Source organism: Primulina huaijiensis, chromosome 5 (genome assembly GCF_012295235.1).
Source record: "Primulina huaijiensis isolate GDHJ02 chromosome 5, ASM1229523v2, whole genome shotgun sequence".
NCBI classification, from domain to species: domain Eukaryota; kingdom Viridiplantae; phylum Streptophyta; class Magnoliopsida; order Lamiales; family Gesneriaceae; genus Primulina; species Primulina huaijiensis.
In genome coordinates this window covers 21,285,766-21,302,469 of record NC_133310.1, presented here as the reverse complement: position 1 = coordinate 21,302,469, position 16,704 = coordinate 21,285,766, and the positions used below count along the sequence as shown (strand labels likewise).

At 30.3% G+C, this 16,704-nt stretch overlaps 1 protein-coding gene across 1 annotated transcript; it reads left to right on the top strand.

Annotated features, from left to right (window-relative positions):
- Nucleotides 1–7,927: 7,927 nt before the first annotated feature.
- LOC140977581 (dof zinc finger protein DOF3.7-like) lies at nt 7,928–9,531 on the top strand. The gene is made up of 2 exons (XM_073442337.1): nt 7,928–8,021; nt 8,635–9,531. Exons 1-2 carry the CDS (start codon nt 7,998–8,000, stop codon nt 9,370–9,372), a joined length of 762 nt encoding a protein of 253 aa, XP_073298438.1. The 5' UTR covers nt 7,928–7,997; the 3' UTR covers nt 9,373–9,531.
- The last annotated feature ends 7,173 nt before the right edge of the window (nt 9,532–16,704 follow it).

The following is a 16,704-nucleotide window of genomic DNA, read 5'->3' as shown; positions in this document are numbered from 1 at the left end:
TTTTTAAAAAAAATTATAATTTGATCACATCTTTCATAAGTTCATTCAACCATATTTCACGAACAGGACGACTGCATCCACTAATTAATTAACACAACAAAATTTTGTGATAGTCTCACGAGTCATTTTTGTAAGCGGATCTTTTAGTTGGGACACTAATAAAAAAATATTATTTTTATATTAAAAATATTAATTATTATTGTAAATATGAACATAATTGACATGTGCGGTGAGAGCATGAGACCTAATTTATTAAAAGATCAAAAGGATTGTTTGTATGGGTCTAAATTGAGGGCATGCGATAAAGAAATACAACTTTAATAAAGTGACATGTATATCTATGACAAATCGGCTTGGTTCCAATCAATTTCTTGAAGTTGATTGGCCATGAGGTGTTAGTTTATATGCAACTGCGAAATAATTTTTTTTAAGAAAAATGGAATTAAATAAAATTATATAGTTAGGTGATCAGATGCATTTATTTATATAAGATAGGATGGGATAAGATGTTATATATAGTTTCGTGTGTTATACAAATTAAAATTGACAAAAACTTGTGTGATACGGTTTCACGAGTCGTATTTTATATTGTGAATATCGGCAGGATTGACTCGTCTTACTGATAAAGATTCGTGAGACTGTCTCACAAAAGACATATCCCTTAAAATTTGTTTTTGACTAGTGGCAAATTCTCAAATATTTTTATGAAATTTTTTATTTCATAAAAATAATTGATATGCAAAGTTATTAAATAACATATTAAAATATGTAAGTAAAAAGTGCGTCGAGAAGGCTTCAAGATTGTCTGAAACAAAGGCACACTCTTGGCAGTGCAAATAGTCACCGAGCTAGGGTAATCTGAGCTAATCTGGTTCATGTGCTTCAGATATTCATTACTAGATATCAAATTGAACAATAAACCTCATTCTCTCATGTAAGGAGAACGACTAATGAAGTTGTCCATTTTTCAGCAAAATTTTGTTTGTTCTTTCCCTTGATATATTTTATTGAGTATATGAGAATAGTCACCAAGAAAAATTTTGCTTGTTTTTTCCCTGATATATTTTATGTTTCGTTTGGACAAAATTTAGAAAACATTTTTATAAAAATATCGTTTAAAAAAAGCTTATAAAATAATTTAAAATTTATTTTAAGAATATATGTGTGTTTAACAAATCTCTTATAAAACATTTATTTTTACAATTTCCTCTATTATTATAAAAATATCAAAAAAATATGTCTCACTTGTTTTAAAAACTATATTTTAATAAAAAATTTTTAAAAAAATCATAAACTATTTGCAAAATTTTTGATCCAACACATACTTGAAGTTTTTTTCATTTATAAAATATTAAAAATATTTTTAAAATAATTATCCAAATAGTGCCTTAGATCTTATAAATCATTTTAATATATTATAAATTCTAACATCCTCTTTCAAATTGAAAGTATTAAAAACTTTCGAATGAAATAAAGTTTTAAAAATCGAAACAACAAGTCAAATGAAAGAAAGGAATAAAACAATAGTAGTGAGGATAATTTAATTAATTGTACATAATAAATTGGAACAATTATAGTAATTCCAAATAATATTGTAAGATTTTAATAACCTATTTTTAATTATTTATTAACTTTTATTTAGTAACTTCAGAGTTCATATTACTATCTCGTCGTGTTAACTAGTAGTAAATTTTTTTTTTTTTTNATAAATAAATATATATCGGTTTGTAATTTTTTTGTTTATCTAAATGTCTATTTTTCTTGTTATCCTCTATATTTATCTAATAATTCATCTATATCGGATTCAAACTCAAAATCAATTCTTTTTTTTATCTCATATATATTGATTGAAAAATATACCGAATATATATTTTTTTTCCCGAATTTTTCGTAACACCAAATAAAAGTCATCATCAAGAAAACTGTTTTCCGAATCGCCATGAATTGAAAGTGAGGGAAACACCTGATGGGTTCCAATCTCATTAATTATAGGAAAATTAATCTCACGACCCAACGCGACAAATAATGATAATTCCATGTAATAAAATAATTCCTGTGATAAATACGATAAACATTATATTATACAAAATAAATTTTGTATAAATATAAAAGAAAAATTGCGTCTCATCTGGCCATGCGATGTGACACAAACCATATGTATACAAAGTAGTGGTGGGGATCCTAAGGATTTGACAATTTTTATGACTCTATCGATTGGGTTAAAAATAAATAAAATATTATTGAATATTTTTTCTGTGGATAAATCATTAGTGACACTATTCTCAAATCTAATTGGTAGCCACAAGAATTGGGCATATTGAGCTGTCTATTTCAAGTAAAATCAATTCCAAAATAGGTCAATTGACTTATTTCTCTGTAAGAATTTTCTGTTCTGTGTAGGGAAAATCTTCGTTGGCTCAGACCACCTTGGATATTTTTCCCATGTTACTAACAAAACTATTTTTTGGATGTTCTGGAGTTTCTTTTTCATGCGCGGTCCTCAACAAACACGACATTTAGCAAGTAGCATTCTAAGCGAAGAAAGATTGAAAGACATGGAGGTAGTGAAAACTATACGCTCTTCCTTCGCCTTCGAGTTCTTATTCATAGTTGAAAGACTCCCAACATCCACCACCAAGCAGTAACATAGTTTTGATCTTTTTTTTTTTTTTTATACAGTAGCATCAATGCTATCTTTAGGGTATGGAAAAAAGTTTTCTCACGTCATTTTTTTTATGTGATACAATATATTGATTGACGTGAAAATACAAATATAACTTCTTTTAAATCATTTGATTTATACTTAGCGTCGAACAGTACTAATTTCGGATGATTATGATTACACATTAATTAGGATAACTTTGAAGATTAAACATTATTTAAATAAATATGAAAAAAGAGTGTGAAAATGATACTCTTTTACATGTGTTTAGATTTAGATGAGCCATTACAACTACAATGCATATTCGAAGAGTCCCACGAAAGGTGCTGTGTAATAAGGACAGTCTTCGGCACCCAACAAATTAGTGGGAATTTTAGTCTCTTTAATGGCTACAAATTACAATCTCTTTATTGTTAATTATTTAAATTTTATTTTATATGTATAAATAAATAGTTTCTATGTAATGTAATATAATATTAAAAAAATAAATCAAGATATATAGAATGGAAAAATATATAACATGTCGATTATGATAAAAAGATACGACGAACGATTAATTGGTGATGTGTGCTCGCTAACCAACATGTCTTTAGCAAAGCATGGATGGCCCTTGTCAATGTCTCCTGTATATCGGTTTCTATTTGCATGCAAATTGGTTTATACATGTACATGATGTCTTCCGGATGAATTTAGTATGAAATGTGTGGGCAATCCACCGGAAGATGAGAGTTATGTTTAAGGAAAATGAGCAAGAAGATGGCCTCCACAGTGGCCTGCAAAAAATGAAATGAACTCGTGAATGGGCGTCGGAAGAGTGTCCGGCATGGCCACTCTGATTCTTAAGTCAGCAGGTGGAGAAGAAAAATGAAGGGCTTGTATGTGTGTGAATATACATGAGTGCTTGAGAGTTGAAAATTCCAGAATCTGTAAATGAGAAATATACCTCTTGTTTATAGGAGGAGATATCATCGTTACCTTGTTTTTAGTGTCCACCTGCTAAGTGTGGTAAGGTGAATGTCCATACCCTGCTTCTGATAACTTCTTTGACACGCGAAACCCATGTCATTCTGACAAGAAATGATTGCCAAGCATAAAGTAGCTCATATTGATATACTCGAGTGTGGCACACTTCTCGAGGTAGTTTGGCATCTCCATGCCCTGTTGCTGAGGAAGATGTTTTACATATTGACTCTGATTTGAGCTACCCATTTAAATTCCTGGGTCATCCACGACTCAGGCTCTTATGGGTGTATCAGTACATAATGTTGATATGGTTTTATCTTATTTTACTTAGTTTTCATGATTAGTCAATTTAAAAATAATGAGACTAAAAGCAAAAATAATAATACGTGCAATTTCAACGTAGTTCGGTCCAATCGACTTACATCTACGGGATAATGACCATATACCAAGCAAATCCACTAAATCTCATATATTAAATTCATACAGTGACTTATTTAAGTAAAAGATTCATTCTTTTTAAATGACAAATCTGTTACTAACATATTCAGTTGAATTCAAATCAATATTTTTTTGACAAATTAATCTAAAAAATTATGTCAGCCAAAGATAACATCTAACACATACATATATAAGAGTATGACCATTAAAAATAAAGGTTTCGAAATATAACCGACTTCATCATTAGTAAGGAGAAGCACGTTTTTTTTTTTTTTAAAAAAAAAAGAACATTTAGAATTTATGAATGAAAAATGGATCAAAAGAGTTACAAACCAAAAGACATACATGCATTAAATAATGAAAAATGTCCATTTTTTGAATTGTCCAAATAGAACAAACTAGCTAGAGATGTTCGAGACATGAGAATTCAAATAAGAGTAAGTCTCCTCTAAGACGGTCTCACGGATCTTTATCTGTGAGACGGGTAAACCTTACCGATATTCACAATAAAATATAATACTCTTAGCATAAAAAGTAATACTTTTTCATGTATGACCCAAATAAGATATATGTCTCACAAAATACAACCCGTGAGACCGTCTCACACAAGTTTTTGTCTTCAAACAAACCGGACGAAGCCAACGGCCTACATTTGGCCTAAACCAAAAATGAAATATTATTCGGTTGAAATTCGATCATTTGTCCTAATTAATTATTGGAAAATTAGGAGTGAGCAATAACTTGTCCCTTATCTTTAATTTGGCACTCAAAACAATATTAATGTAATGGTCTACGTTTGATCATAATTTTGAGATGAACAAGCCACTTCCCATGTCACACTAATCCACCACTATTTTTACCGGATTATATATAGATGTTAAAAAAGGATTAGGCAAATACCATCTTCGTTTTATTCCCCTCATAACGACAAATCCTTTCAAACATTTAAGATATTCATAAATTAAAAAATAAGATGTAAATTGCTTTTTCTCTTATGATGATGGAATCCGTAATCGCTACTCTTCGATGTATATTAGGTAAAACCTTCGAGCTAAAGCAATGCAGTAGCCTGCAAACAACGCTAGGTAGATGAACTGCATCGAACAAACCATGTGTCACTGCCTCGTCCAAAAAATTGTTGGTAAAGGAAGTCGACTCATGACTATTGACCAAACTCTCATTTAATTAACCAACTTGAACACTTTTAAAGCCATTTCGTTTAAAATTACTAGATCTAACTCGCAGTTGTTCCAACTTTTATTACGCGAATGAAAAGCACAAACAAATCCAGTATGTGTGGTATGATTAGGCATGACCGTGTTTCGGGTTGGACCTGGACCATACCCGGCATGTTGACCGGATTAACGGATTTTGACCCAGAACCGTGACCGTAACAGGTTGGACGGCTCGAGCCTGATGAGTTGACATTATTATTATTATTATCTAAAAGATTGTGTTATCTTATTGATAGATATAAATATAAGCACAAATATTAAGTAGCATAACAAAACTATCTGGGCCTTTGAATTTGGGTAGTTCTTATATCTCGGAATCTATCTGGGCCTTTGAATCCGTTACTAGAATTGGGCCACATGGTTAGATGAAGTTCAATAATACAAAAAAACTTGTAGATGGGCTAACGATTATACATCGTGGATTTACTCTTTTATTTTTAATTATTATATTGTTATATAAAGGGAAATAATAATTTGGCAAAAGTGGGCTGCGACATGCGTGTGTATTCGAATCCATGACTTGAGCTCAGCTCATTTTGTGGACAATGTACGGATTAGACAGTTAATGATAAACATAAATTGATTATATATTTTTGTTTCATCAAATATTTGATTCAAGTTTTATAAAAAAAAAATTAAAATTATAGATCATTATATCTTCGTATATACGAGTTAATCGTCAATATTTTATACACCATTGAATCATTCGAAGTAAATAATGTTTTACTATTTGTACAAATTTATTTAGAATTTTGATGGAGGACATAGTAGAGCAGCTATACTTAATTATTTACTTGTGCTAAACCAAAGCACTTGATGTACCTACTCGATGAAATTCGTAATTAATTTATTAGGTGGGAATTAGTTTTAATACACTTGAATATATATTGCATATTTGATTATATTATAATGGCAATAAGCACTAAACCAGCCCTCTCAATTACTATTTTTTATATAAAAAAGTGAAATAGTTCTGTTATTTTTTTTATAAAAAAAATATACATTTGCAACTTATTTTATTTATAGGAAAAAAGTACTTAAATTTTTTGAAAAGAAAAAAAAAAGTTAATTATTTTGCACCAATTAATGTACATAATGTGACGTCGGCGCATTTCCAAATCCCAAGGAGCTGGCGTCACTTGGCTGCTAGATTGGACGTTCCAGATTGGTTATACAAAGTTCCGTGTTCCGACGTTTTGAGTTTCAAGGTCTCCCTCCTGGTAGGTTGGAACTAAGGGAGTTATGGAGGATAAATTTTTTTAACTTTTTTTTTTTACATAAATAATGATACATTGTTTAAAATATTTATGTATCTAATTAAGAAATTTCACATAATCTACTCCTAAATACAATAATGACGTGGCTGCAAATAATTGTTGATAAATCATATATCACGTCGGCAATTCGAGAAAAAATTAAAACTCTGAGAAGAATCAAAATAATTATACCAAAGTAAAATTTATCTAATTAGATAATCAAAAGTACATATTCTCTTATATTATCCATACTAGTCCACACATGCCATTTCCATTTTTTTTTCCAGACAAAAGTAATGTGACATTAGGATCCAAAGATCCGAGGACATTACATGGTCTGTAAATGAATGGTTAATACCCGAAATATGAAAGTTTCGCCAATATTGTGCAACATAGTGCATGGATGAACTGATTCGTACCAAAATAGGAGACATAACATATTTGATATGAACTACTCATATCAACAAGATATATTTTCTTTTCGGAAGTTCAACACTCAAAAAATTCAAAGTTAAGTGTGCATGATTTTGTGGAATTATGAAATAGATGACCCCTGAGAAGTTTCTCAGATGCGTGTGAATGAGGACGTAAACACAATAAAAAAACTCGTGCTGGTGTAACGGTGATGATCCTCAAAAATAAATTTTGCATAATAAGGTCAGTAACGTGACCCATTGGAAAATTAACGTTCTACCAAATAATATCAAGCTCGAGAAAAAAGTTCGACTTACGAGTTTCAGGAATATTCCATTGGGTACTTGATACACCCAAAAAAATAAAAAGAGGAAATGGGAACCCCTAACAAAAAAAAGACATTGGAATAATAATTTTCTTTAAATAGATATTAGGTATAATTTTTTGAATCATATTGATTTATCATTATTAAATTATGTATTTTATATCATCTCATGAGTCAATCGATATTTTGATTCTTGAAATTTCAAGAATGAATATTATTCGCATAGTGTTATTTCTATTCCTATTCGTGTGTTCTTAATCGTTCCATAATGCAAACTTCTATTTGTATGTTCTTAATCGTTCCAAAGATCCAGCATCTATATTCTTCCTTTGAATCGATTTTCTATTTCCGATCCATAAGTGTGTGTGTGTGTGTGTAATCCACATTAGAATTGATAATAAAATTACATATATTTCGGTTTTTTTGTTTTCAAATGAATAGAAATGATTGAGAAAGGTTAGATTCCGGTCCACGTAAACCCACCTGTTCTACTTGCAATATTTATCATCATCCCCCACTATGAGCGGGCACGTATTGTAGGAAAAAAACACACAGAAACGCCAAATACTAACCCTTCATGTACGTATGTAGCTTTCTTGCTTTAACAAAAGTGGTTCACTTTCCTTTCCTTTCCTTTCTTTCAACACCCTAACTCATCTTTTTTCCTCTCTTCCTTCATTTCTTTTCTACTTGCCCTTTTTGCTATGGATGCTTCTCAGTGGACACAGGTAAATTAATTTTTTTAAAAAAAAGAAAATTCTTTCTAGGGTTTATTTTAGATCTTGTTTTTGCAATTAATTTCTATATTTGTTTCTGGATGACCATTTTAAGTTGATCACTTTACCCTAGTCGGGATTATCAAACCCCACCAATCTTTTTTTGCTTTGAATTTGTTTGTGGCGACAATTAATCATGTTAGAAAATAGTACACACTTCCTTATTTTATAGTTCTATCATATATAACTTTCTCAATAATTCACTTTTGTCGGAAAAAAAAGAAAGTGGATTCAGTTTGTTGATATTGCTTTTGTGGAAAAGCTAGCTCACATGTTATCGTCTGTTTTGATTCTTATATTCGTTTGCTTTCTTATCTTCTACTGATTCTCAAGCAAAAGTTTCAGCCTTTCTTGATTTTTCATCAACATCATGCACTGATTTCTATAAAATCAAGCTTTTAGCAATCATGATATTGTGAGTTAAAACTGTGTTTTTGAGTTTTTTTTCTCAATCTGTTGTTGATCAGTTTATTCATCAGATCCTTCTGCATGCATTAATTTTATAATTCGATTGCGAAATTATTTAGTTCTTCTTACAATTTCTTTTAAATCTGAAATCAATTAGGGTATTGAAGTTTTTGTGAACTCAAGGCCATTAGGCATAGAAAAGAAGCAAAGGCCACCAAAAGACGAAGTTTTAAACTGTCCAAGATGCAACTCAATCAACACAAAATTCTGTTACTACAATAACTACAGTTTATCTCAGCCAAGATACTTCTGCAAGACCTGTAGAAGGTATTGGACTAACGGAGGTTCTTTAAGAAATGTTCCTGTGGGTGGAGGTTCAAGAAAGAATCGAAGATCATCCCCGTCGTCGAAAAAATCAGCTCAAAATCACGTCCCATCAAAAGTTTCACATCAAAACCCCGATGTTCAAGAAGTGCAAACCCTAAATTTGGCCTTTAATCCGTCCACTTCTTTTAACAGCTTTAATGGGGTGTCTCAGTTTGTTGATCTGCCTGTTTATCTTAATATTCCCCACAACCCTAATAGCTCTCAATCATGGGGGCTAACTAGTTCTTTTGTTAATGATCCCATGCCAATGGCCGAGGATACCAACTCGATAATTTACTCATCTGGTTTAGTTTCTACGCAAGAATTTAAGCCATGCTTGAATTTTTCATCAGATTGGGTAGAAAATAGATATGGGAATTTGCAAGGAATTGATCAAGATCGTGATAATGGAAGCTCATCAAAAATTATCCTCCCATTTGAGGGTTTGAAGGCAAATGAAGAATTGGATCAAGAAAGATCGAATGGAGATATTTGGAATGGAATGCTTGCTGGAAGAGGTCCATGGTGAAATCAATATATATATTTAGTAATAATTATATGATGAATTTAGATTTATATGTTGTTTTACTTTGGTAGATTTACCGATGTAATTTCTTTTTTTTTTAAAAAAAAAAAAATCATGTGAGGGAATTGGTTTTAATTTATTTTGTTGGCATGTGTTTAGTTATTCTTCTTTAATCTTCTTCTGAAGTTCATAATCATCTAGCTTCTTGTCAAATGGTTTCCTCTGTTAGGCATGTGTGCATGAATTAGATTTACGGTTTTAGAATTATAGGATCAAGTGAGCGTTTACCAAATTATAGTTGATGATAAATATACAATTCTCTAATTTGACGTACGCCCAAACACTGACCACTTTTCGAATATATGCTGATTTACAAAGAGGTGACTGATCTATTCTTTTACTTGTTCGTTCCCCTGGTGTGCTTTTTTTGTAGCTTTCTAGCAGCACCATAAATCCCTTAAAACTAAAATTTCAGATTTCGTGCATAATATGTTGAATACCTGCGCATATATATAACTTCGTGTTTATTTTCTTAATAAAGATTCTTACAAATTAAATCACATCTGCGTATTGAAAATTGAATAACGCTCAATTGAATCATTAAAAAAAAAAACAAAATACTTCCATTAAAAGTGGTGTTTGATTAATGTATTTTTAATTTTTAAAATCACTCAAACGAGGCACAATAAAATATAGAAAACATGGTATTTAACTATTTATATATCTCCAATTTAAAATTAAATTTAAACATAAGCTTGATCCTATGTTTCATTAAAAAAAATTCTTAAAAATTATACTAAGTAAAATAGTTTTTTTAAGCATCGTAGTTTCGTATGAAAAATATTTTTGTTCATTCAACAAAAGATAAAATTATAAAAAAATATTTTCTCTTTTTTTAAAAAAAAATTACTGGGGCCACTGACATTTCCCTTTTACCCAACTTATCCAGCCCATTCCATAAACCCTCCTCTAGATGGCCCATCGCGATTCTTCTGTTTACGCTTCGCCTTTTTTTTTTAAATAAAAAAATATTATTATTTTTTTTTTTTTTTTTGTTAGAAAAAATATATAGATATTGCATATTTTTTTCCAGATTTTCTTTCTAAATTATCTTCTACCATTAATCCCTCGGGATTTTGCGTTCTATATGTACTCTGGGGTTTTTTTTTTTTTTAAAAAAAAAAGGATTTGCTATGATTTTTGATTTCCCTCTCTTTTTCTTCTCTTACAAACATGGATTACATGTACATGTGTACAGTATACTTGACATATTTCAAAATAAAACTTCACTACCATTGAATAATGAGTTGCTATCGTCCCTACTGATCTAGTGACGTAAACCTCTCTCAATAGAGGATACAAATGGATTCATTCTCACATTAGAAGAAAATATCGAAAATCCGATGTAATACTCAGACTTGAATATATATTTTTTATTTAAATTACCTTTCTATATTTAATTTTATCGTCAATTATATATTTAATAGTTGATTTTGTTAAACATTGAAAATCATCTTAATTAATATCTTTGAAGTCAAGCTCGATTGTACGTATCTTGATCGTCGTTGAGCAGGCTCAAGCTCAAGAATCTCTATATTGAGCTACAAGTATGATAATCTTTAATCCAAAAGTGAAGTCAAGTGTGCTGATTTACCATCTTTGCATCATACAATATGCATTATACTCGGGGACATAGCTAGAGGTTTTTCATCGGATGGGCAAATTTTGTCTCGAGGAAGCGTTGACGAGTTATATCTCTAAAAAAACTTGTTTTATGGTTGTTTTAAAGTGGAAATGGTGGGAAAGTTATCATAATCAAGATACTAATAAAGATAAGTACGTGTAAAAAAATATACAAAATTTTGTGGAATTAAAAAGATAATTTATACTTAATCTAAATCATCTACTGTCAATGATTGTTTTATTTTTGGTTTCTAAATCATATACAAATTAAAACATATTTTCAAATAAAAAAGAAGATAGTAAAAACTTTTTTCTTTGCCAAAAAGCTTGGAAACATGATATAATAAATTCGCAAAATAAAATCCCATAATTTAGAAATATTGTTTTTTTTGTTCATTTAAATGATTAGCTCATATGATCAGTTACAAAGTCGTAAAATTATATTATTCTATTTCAGTACTGTGAAAAATTTAAGCTGAACAAAGACCTCCAAATTGCAATAACTTAACACAAAAATTTATGTAGACATTTTATCGTGTACTTTTCAATCATTTATCACACGCAAAATGTTCACACCAAAATAAAACTCTCTTTAAACTAATCAATATATTTAACCAGGGTCGGAGCCACCCCAAAGCCTGGGGTGAGCTCCAGCCCGAGGTAAAAAAAAAAGGATTATTATATATTTTAATTATAGACTAGGTTAAATTTTTGTAAAGCCTATTTGTAAGTCAAATATTTATTGTTCCTTCAAGTTTCAGCTTAGGATCCGTTGAATCAGAGTCTAGGATGAAAAAATTTCCTGACTACGCCCCTGTATTTAACCACATTCAAGATTAAAAAAAAAAGCTATAAAATCAAATATCATCTATCAAGATCAAATTCAAAATTGCAAAAACCATACTATTAAAACCATGCATAAATTTGAATGCATCATCAAGCAAAGTAGGGAACAATTTGAAAATTGAAAAACAATTAAAAATAGTAACATGTTTGTTATTAAATTAGAATTTGATAGTTCCTACTTGGATATATTTTTGTTGGGCTAGATTACCTAAACATTTTGACCAAAAATCCAGTCGGGCAATTGTCCACCTTTGCCCATACTTCTCCTCCGCCCCTGAATATACTTTACTTTTAAATACAAATGATCGATCCATGCATGAGTTTTAAATTTAAATCGAGATTATAACTTTCATAATTTCATTTAAAGTAAAAAGTTTGCTTCGTCTAAGAAAAATAAAAATCCTCGACCTCCTATTCTCGAGTTGGAATGTACGTACAAGTTTCCAAATAAATTTTTTCCCATACCTCGAGGTAATGGAACATGAGAAGTTCCGTGTTGGTGAAGAAGAAGGTTTACTTCCTTCACATTGTGGCAAAGAAGCATACAAGAGTGATATTGATTCGGCTCAACATGCATGAACACGTACATTTAGCCTAACCATGTCGACCGATTCGGACGGGGTTTAGTCGCGCCGCGTTGAGCCGAAAGCAATATCACACCATGTCTACCTCTTCATGGAATGAAGACAATTTTCTCTAAAGGGGGATATATGATTAAAAAAATGTTCTATGGATTGTGCAAATCGTGCAATATCACCTTCATTATATATATAAGCACAAAGGGTACTGAACTTTCTTTTTTCCTTTTTTTTTTTATAAATGATGATGAAGTTAATGAGAGGTTCAATATTCACTGGAATCTCTCCTATTCTAATTGGTGGCACCTATAATTATTTAATTCAATAATTGTCGTACATGTCTGACAGAATAATCGGAACATGGTGTTTGAGTAGCTGTACGGTTTAAAATATTTGAGTTGCACAGTTACCGGCCACCAGCTATATTTTTTGTTAAATCAAATATTTATGAAATTTATTAATACTAATTTTCATGAATTAACAAGATACAAGAATCAACTATATATTAGTCTAGTTTTCCATTGTTTATACATGGAGAGAAGACATGGCTGAGGATAGTATGGAAATTGCACATGATGCGTACGAGATTGTTTAATTAAGACGACAAACATATATAGGTTAATTTATATGTTTATTTGTAATATTTTTTTATCACGTGGAATTAATTATTCAAATTCATATTTGTTTATAATTAACGTATTAGTGGAGCGATAATAATAAATGATGCATAAACAATTGAATAGATCTTTGGGTGTTATTAATTATAAAATAAAATAGACTCTTATCTCTTTTAATTTGGCAATTAATAAGTTGAGTAGGTCTCTTGTGAGACAGATCGATCCTACCGATATTCACAATAAAAAGTAATAATTTTAGCATAAAAAGTAATATTTTTTCATGGATGATCCAAATAAGAGATTCTTCTCACAAAATACGATCCGTGAGATCGTCTCACACAAATTTTTGCCTAATTAGCATCGTTCGTACGTTTATCTTTTCAATTGCATTGTCATATTTAATATCCTTATCTTAACAGAAAGTGATCAGAAGGGGACAAGTTTCTGTTACCAACTGAAAAATTTCACGTTTTCACAATATTTATAATTATTTTCCCATCGATAATTTTTATAATGTGTAATTCACATTTCACAGTACTGTTAATTTTACAATTATTAGTTTTGAATCTGAATGCACTTTTTAATACTGATATGCAAATCAGTATTTTAGCTAATCAATACTTATAATAATAGTTTTAAATTTGGATGGTAGATACCGTCTCACAAGAGACCTACTCAACTTATTAATTGCCAAATTATAAGGTGGTATATATAGCAATCCATAGATTTCTCGAAAATTTAAGTTACTATATATTATTATTATTATTATTAAGGGCCCAGGATAAAAAATTACAAATCTATATATTATGCATAATTAATCAATTCATAAAAATTAAAATAGTTTAAAATTCATATGCGTTCGTTTCGAATCTTACATAGAATCTTATATAGTATTAATTATGTCAATTTGATTAATTTAATGTAGTCAACATGAACAGTGAAATCCAGCTGTGACCTTATCTCATACACAATATAATATTGAATATGTCTCTTGTGAGACGGTCTCATGAATATTTATCTGTGAGACGGGTTAATCCTACCGATATTCACAATGAAAAATAATATTATTAGCATAAAAAGTAATATTTATTCATTGATGACTCAAATAAGATATATGTCTCACAAAATACGACCCGTGAGACCGTCTCACATGAGTTTTTGTCTATAATATTTTCCCTCTCCTCGCACAATTATTTTTCCTAGATAGATTCAAAAAAAAAGAAAAATTATGCAAGGTTGGAGGCATTAATCATGCGGTTTTTTTTATATCACAAAATATTTTTTTTAGATTTTCTTTATAAATAATCTTGAATGGATATAGAGCCAATAAATATATACTATATATTAACTCAAAACCTTTTATTACTATTATGATCAAATTGCATCAAAATAATCTTCAAGTGGGCGTCCAAATTAATGGAGTTAGACCTAGCCAAGGGTTCGGATCAAACCTAGACCCAAACCTGCTTGGTCAATGGGTTTGACCAAAAATCGGGACCGAGACCGGAACCGCCCTAAGACAGTCCGATTACTATTTACGGGTTATAAACCTATTGTCTCGTCGGGTTAGACGGGTTCGACCCGGCAGATCGGTCAATTTGTTTTTTAAATTTAAAATGACCAGACAAGATAGGTTGATCAATTGACCGTTGAAGATCTACGATCACGATTACGTGATTGTTGTCGACCTGACGGGCCAACTCACCGAGTCGACCGTTCTTTTTTCTTTTCTTTTTTTTTAAAAAAAAAAATCGTTTGAAATCAACAGCTAAGATTTTGTTACCCATCAGGTCAGCCCGGATTGAGATTGACAGGTCCAATTTTGCACAATTTTATTTATTTATTTTTTGGCTAAAATTTTTTCTATAAATACCACTCCCTTCATATTTTCACACAATTTTCTCCCAATATGTAATTCTCAATTGTTTCTTGATTATCAAAATATCAAGTCTCAATTATTAGTTTATTGTCACTTGTTGATTTATTTTCATATTTATACAAATGACCGAAGTTGGATCAGGTCGTAAGGGTGGCAAAGGAAAAAGGAAAGGACACCATGCCACCCAAATTCAAGCATCACGATTTGGCTTCATTCAATATTCGTATGAGAAGCATCAAGAACGTGAACAAGAGGCTCAACAAACATGACATCGTCAAAGTCAAGAAAGTATGAGCAAATCTGATGAAGCCTAAAGTAAAACTCTAGCGCTGCCTCGCGCAACATCTAATATCTTCACCAAATATTTTAAAAAGGTGATGCTTCCCTCTGGTGATATGCATGCCAAATTCAAATATTGCTCGAAAACTTAAAAATTTCAACAAGAATATGATTTGCAACTTTGACTAGGCATGTGACGAAAAATTATCTGGTGGAAATTGATATTAATCGTTCTCAAACTCAAATTCCGGCATTCTCTTATCAATCGGGTAAAGATTTTCAAATTTTTAAATTTGATGAATCTGAATTTAGAGAAGAAACGACTAAATTTTGTGTTGTTGAACAACTTTCTTGTTTTTTAGTGATAAATCATCTTTTGAACATTGGCTTTCTACGAGTGCAAATCTTTCTATTAGACGTATCTTACGAAGTTCTCTAAAACACATTTAAAAAATTATTCGTTGATAAAAAAAATAATTAATTAAGTTTGTGTTCCAATATTTAGAGTGATCATTAGTAAAATTGTTATATGAGTATTACATATAATTAGATTGATAATTTTTTGAACATTCAAAAAAGATTGCTTGCATATATGATAGACTCGTAATAGTTTGTTTTTTGTTGTCATATTTCACATTGTTGCCACTTCCGATGTGTTTAATTAATACATTTTTGTGTTATTTTGTTGTATGAGGAATTTTTCTGCTCTTGAGATAAATATGGGCTAAAAAATGTTATTTTATATCACAATTAAAGTTGTCAATATGAAATTTGTGGAGAAAAAACTCTATAATCCCTTTTGGCATCTTTTTTTTACACTAGGGTTTCTTTAGTTGATGATCTTTTTTCTTTGGCCCTGTTAAAAACAATCGACACATACAAAGAAAAAAGGGAGCGCACACAAATTTGACGAGAGATTTCGTTCATCTAAACGTGAAACAAATTAAAATACAAGGAATTTCTCATCTTTTCTCCACAACTCGAGACTAAGTTTTATTTCTGATTCAAGCTTGAGATATTTCTACTATTTCAATTTTATCACTATGACGTTTTTTGCTCTTTAATTTAATATTCTTGTTTTGTTTAAGTATTTGTTGGTTTATTATATGAAAGTTGTATGTTGATTAATATGACAATTTCATTTTATGTATAAATTTCTACTGTTATTCATGAATTCAGTGATCCGTAATTCTCATAAAATATGGGTACATGAGTAGCGATAGATAGGTGTGTTGTGCTATCATAGCATATTTAATCTAAATAAATCAACGGAATTAGATCTATCAATTGGAGTCATCTCGATTTTTAGATTTTAGGATTAACTGTTTTCACAAAACGAAAGCGTTCATATAAATAAATGATTACATGTTTTTACAAAACGATAGCGTTCTATGTTAAATTAAAGTGCAAAAAATCTCACAATGATAAATTAAAATAACAAAAATATCACTTG

Coding starts and splice junctions, on each gene's coding strand:
- LOC140977581 (XM_073442337.1), top strand. CDS start 7,998: ATGGATGCTTCTCAGTGGACACAG. Junction 8,022..8,634: donor ATGCTTCTCAGTGGACACAG/GTAAATTAATTT, acceptor GAAATCAATTAG/GGTATTGAAGTTTTTGTGAA.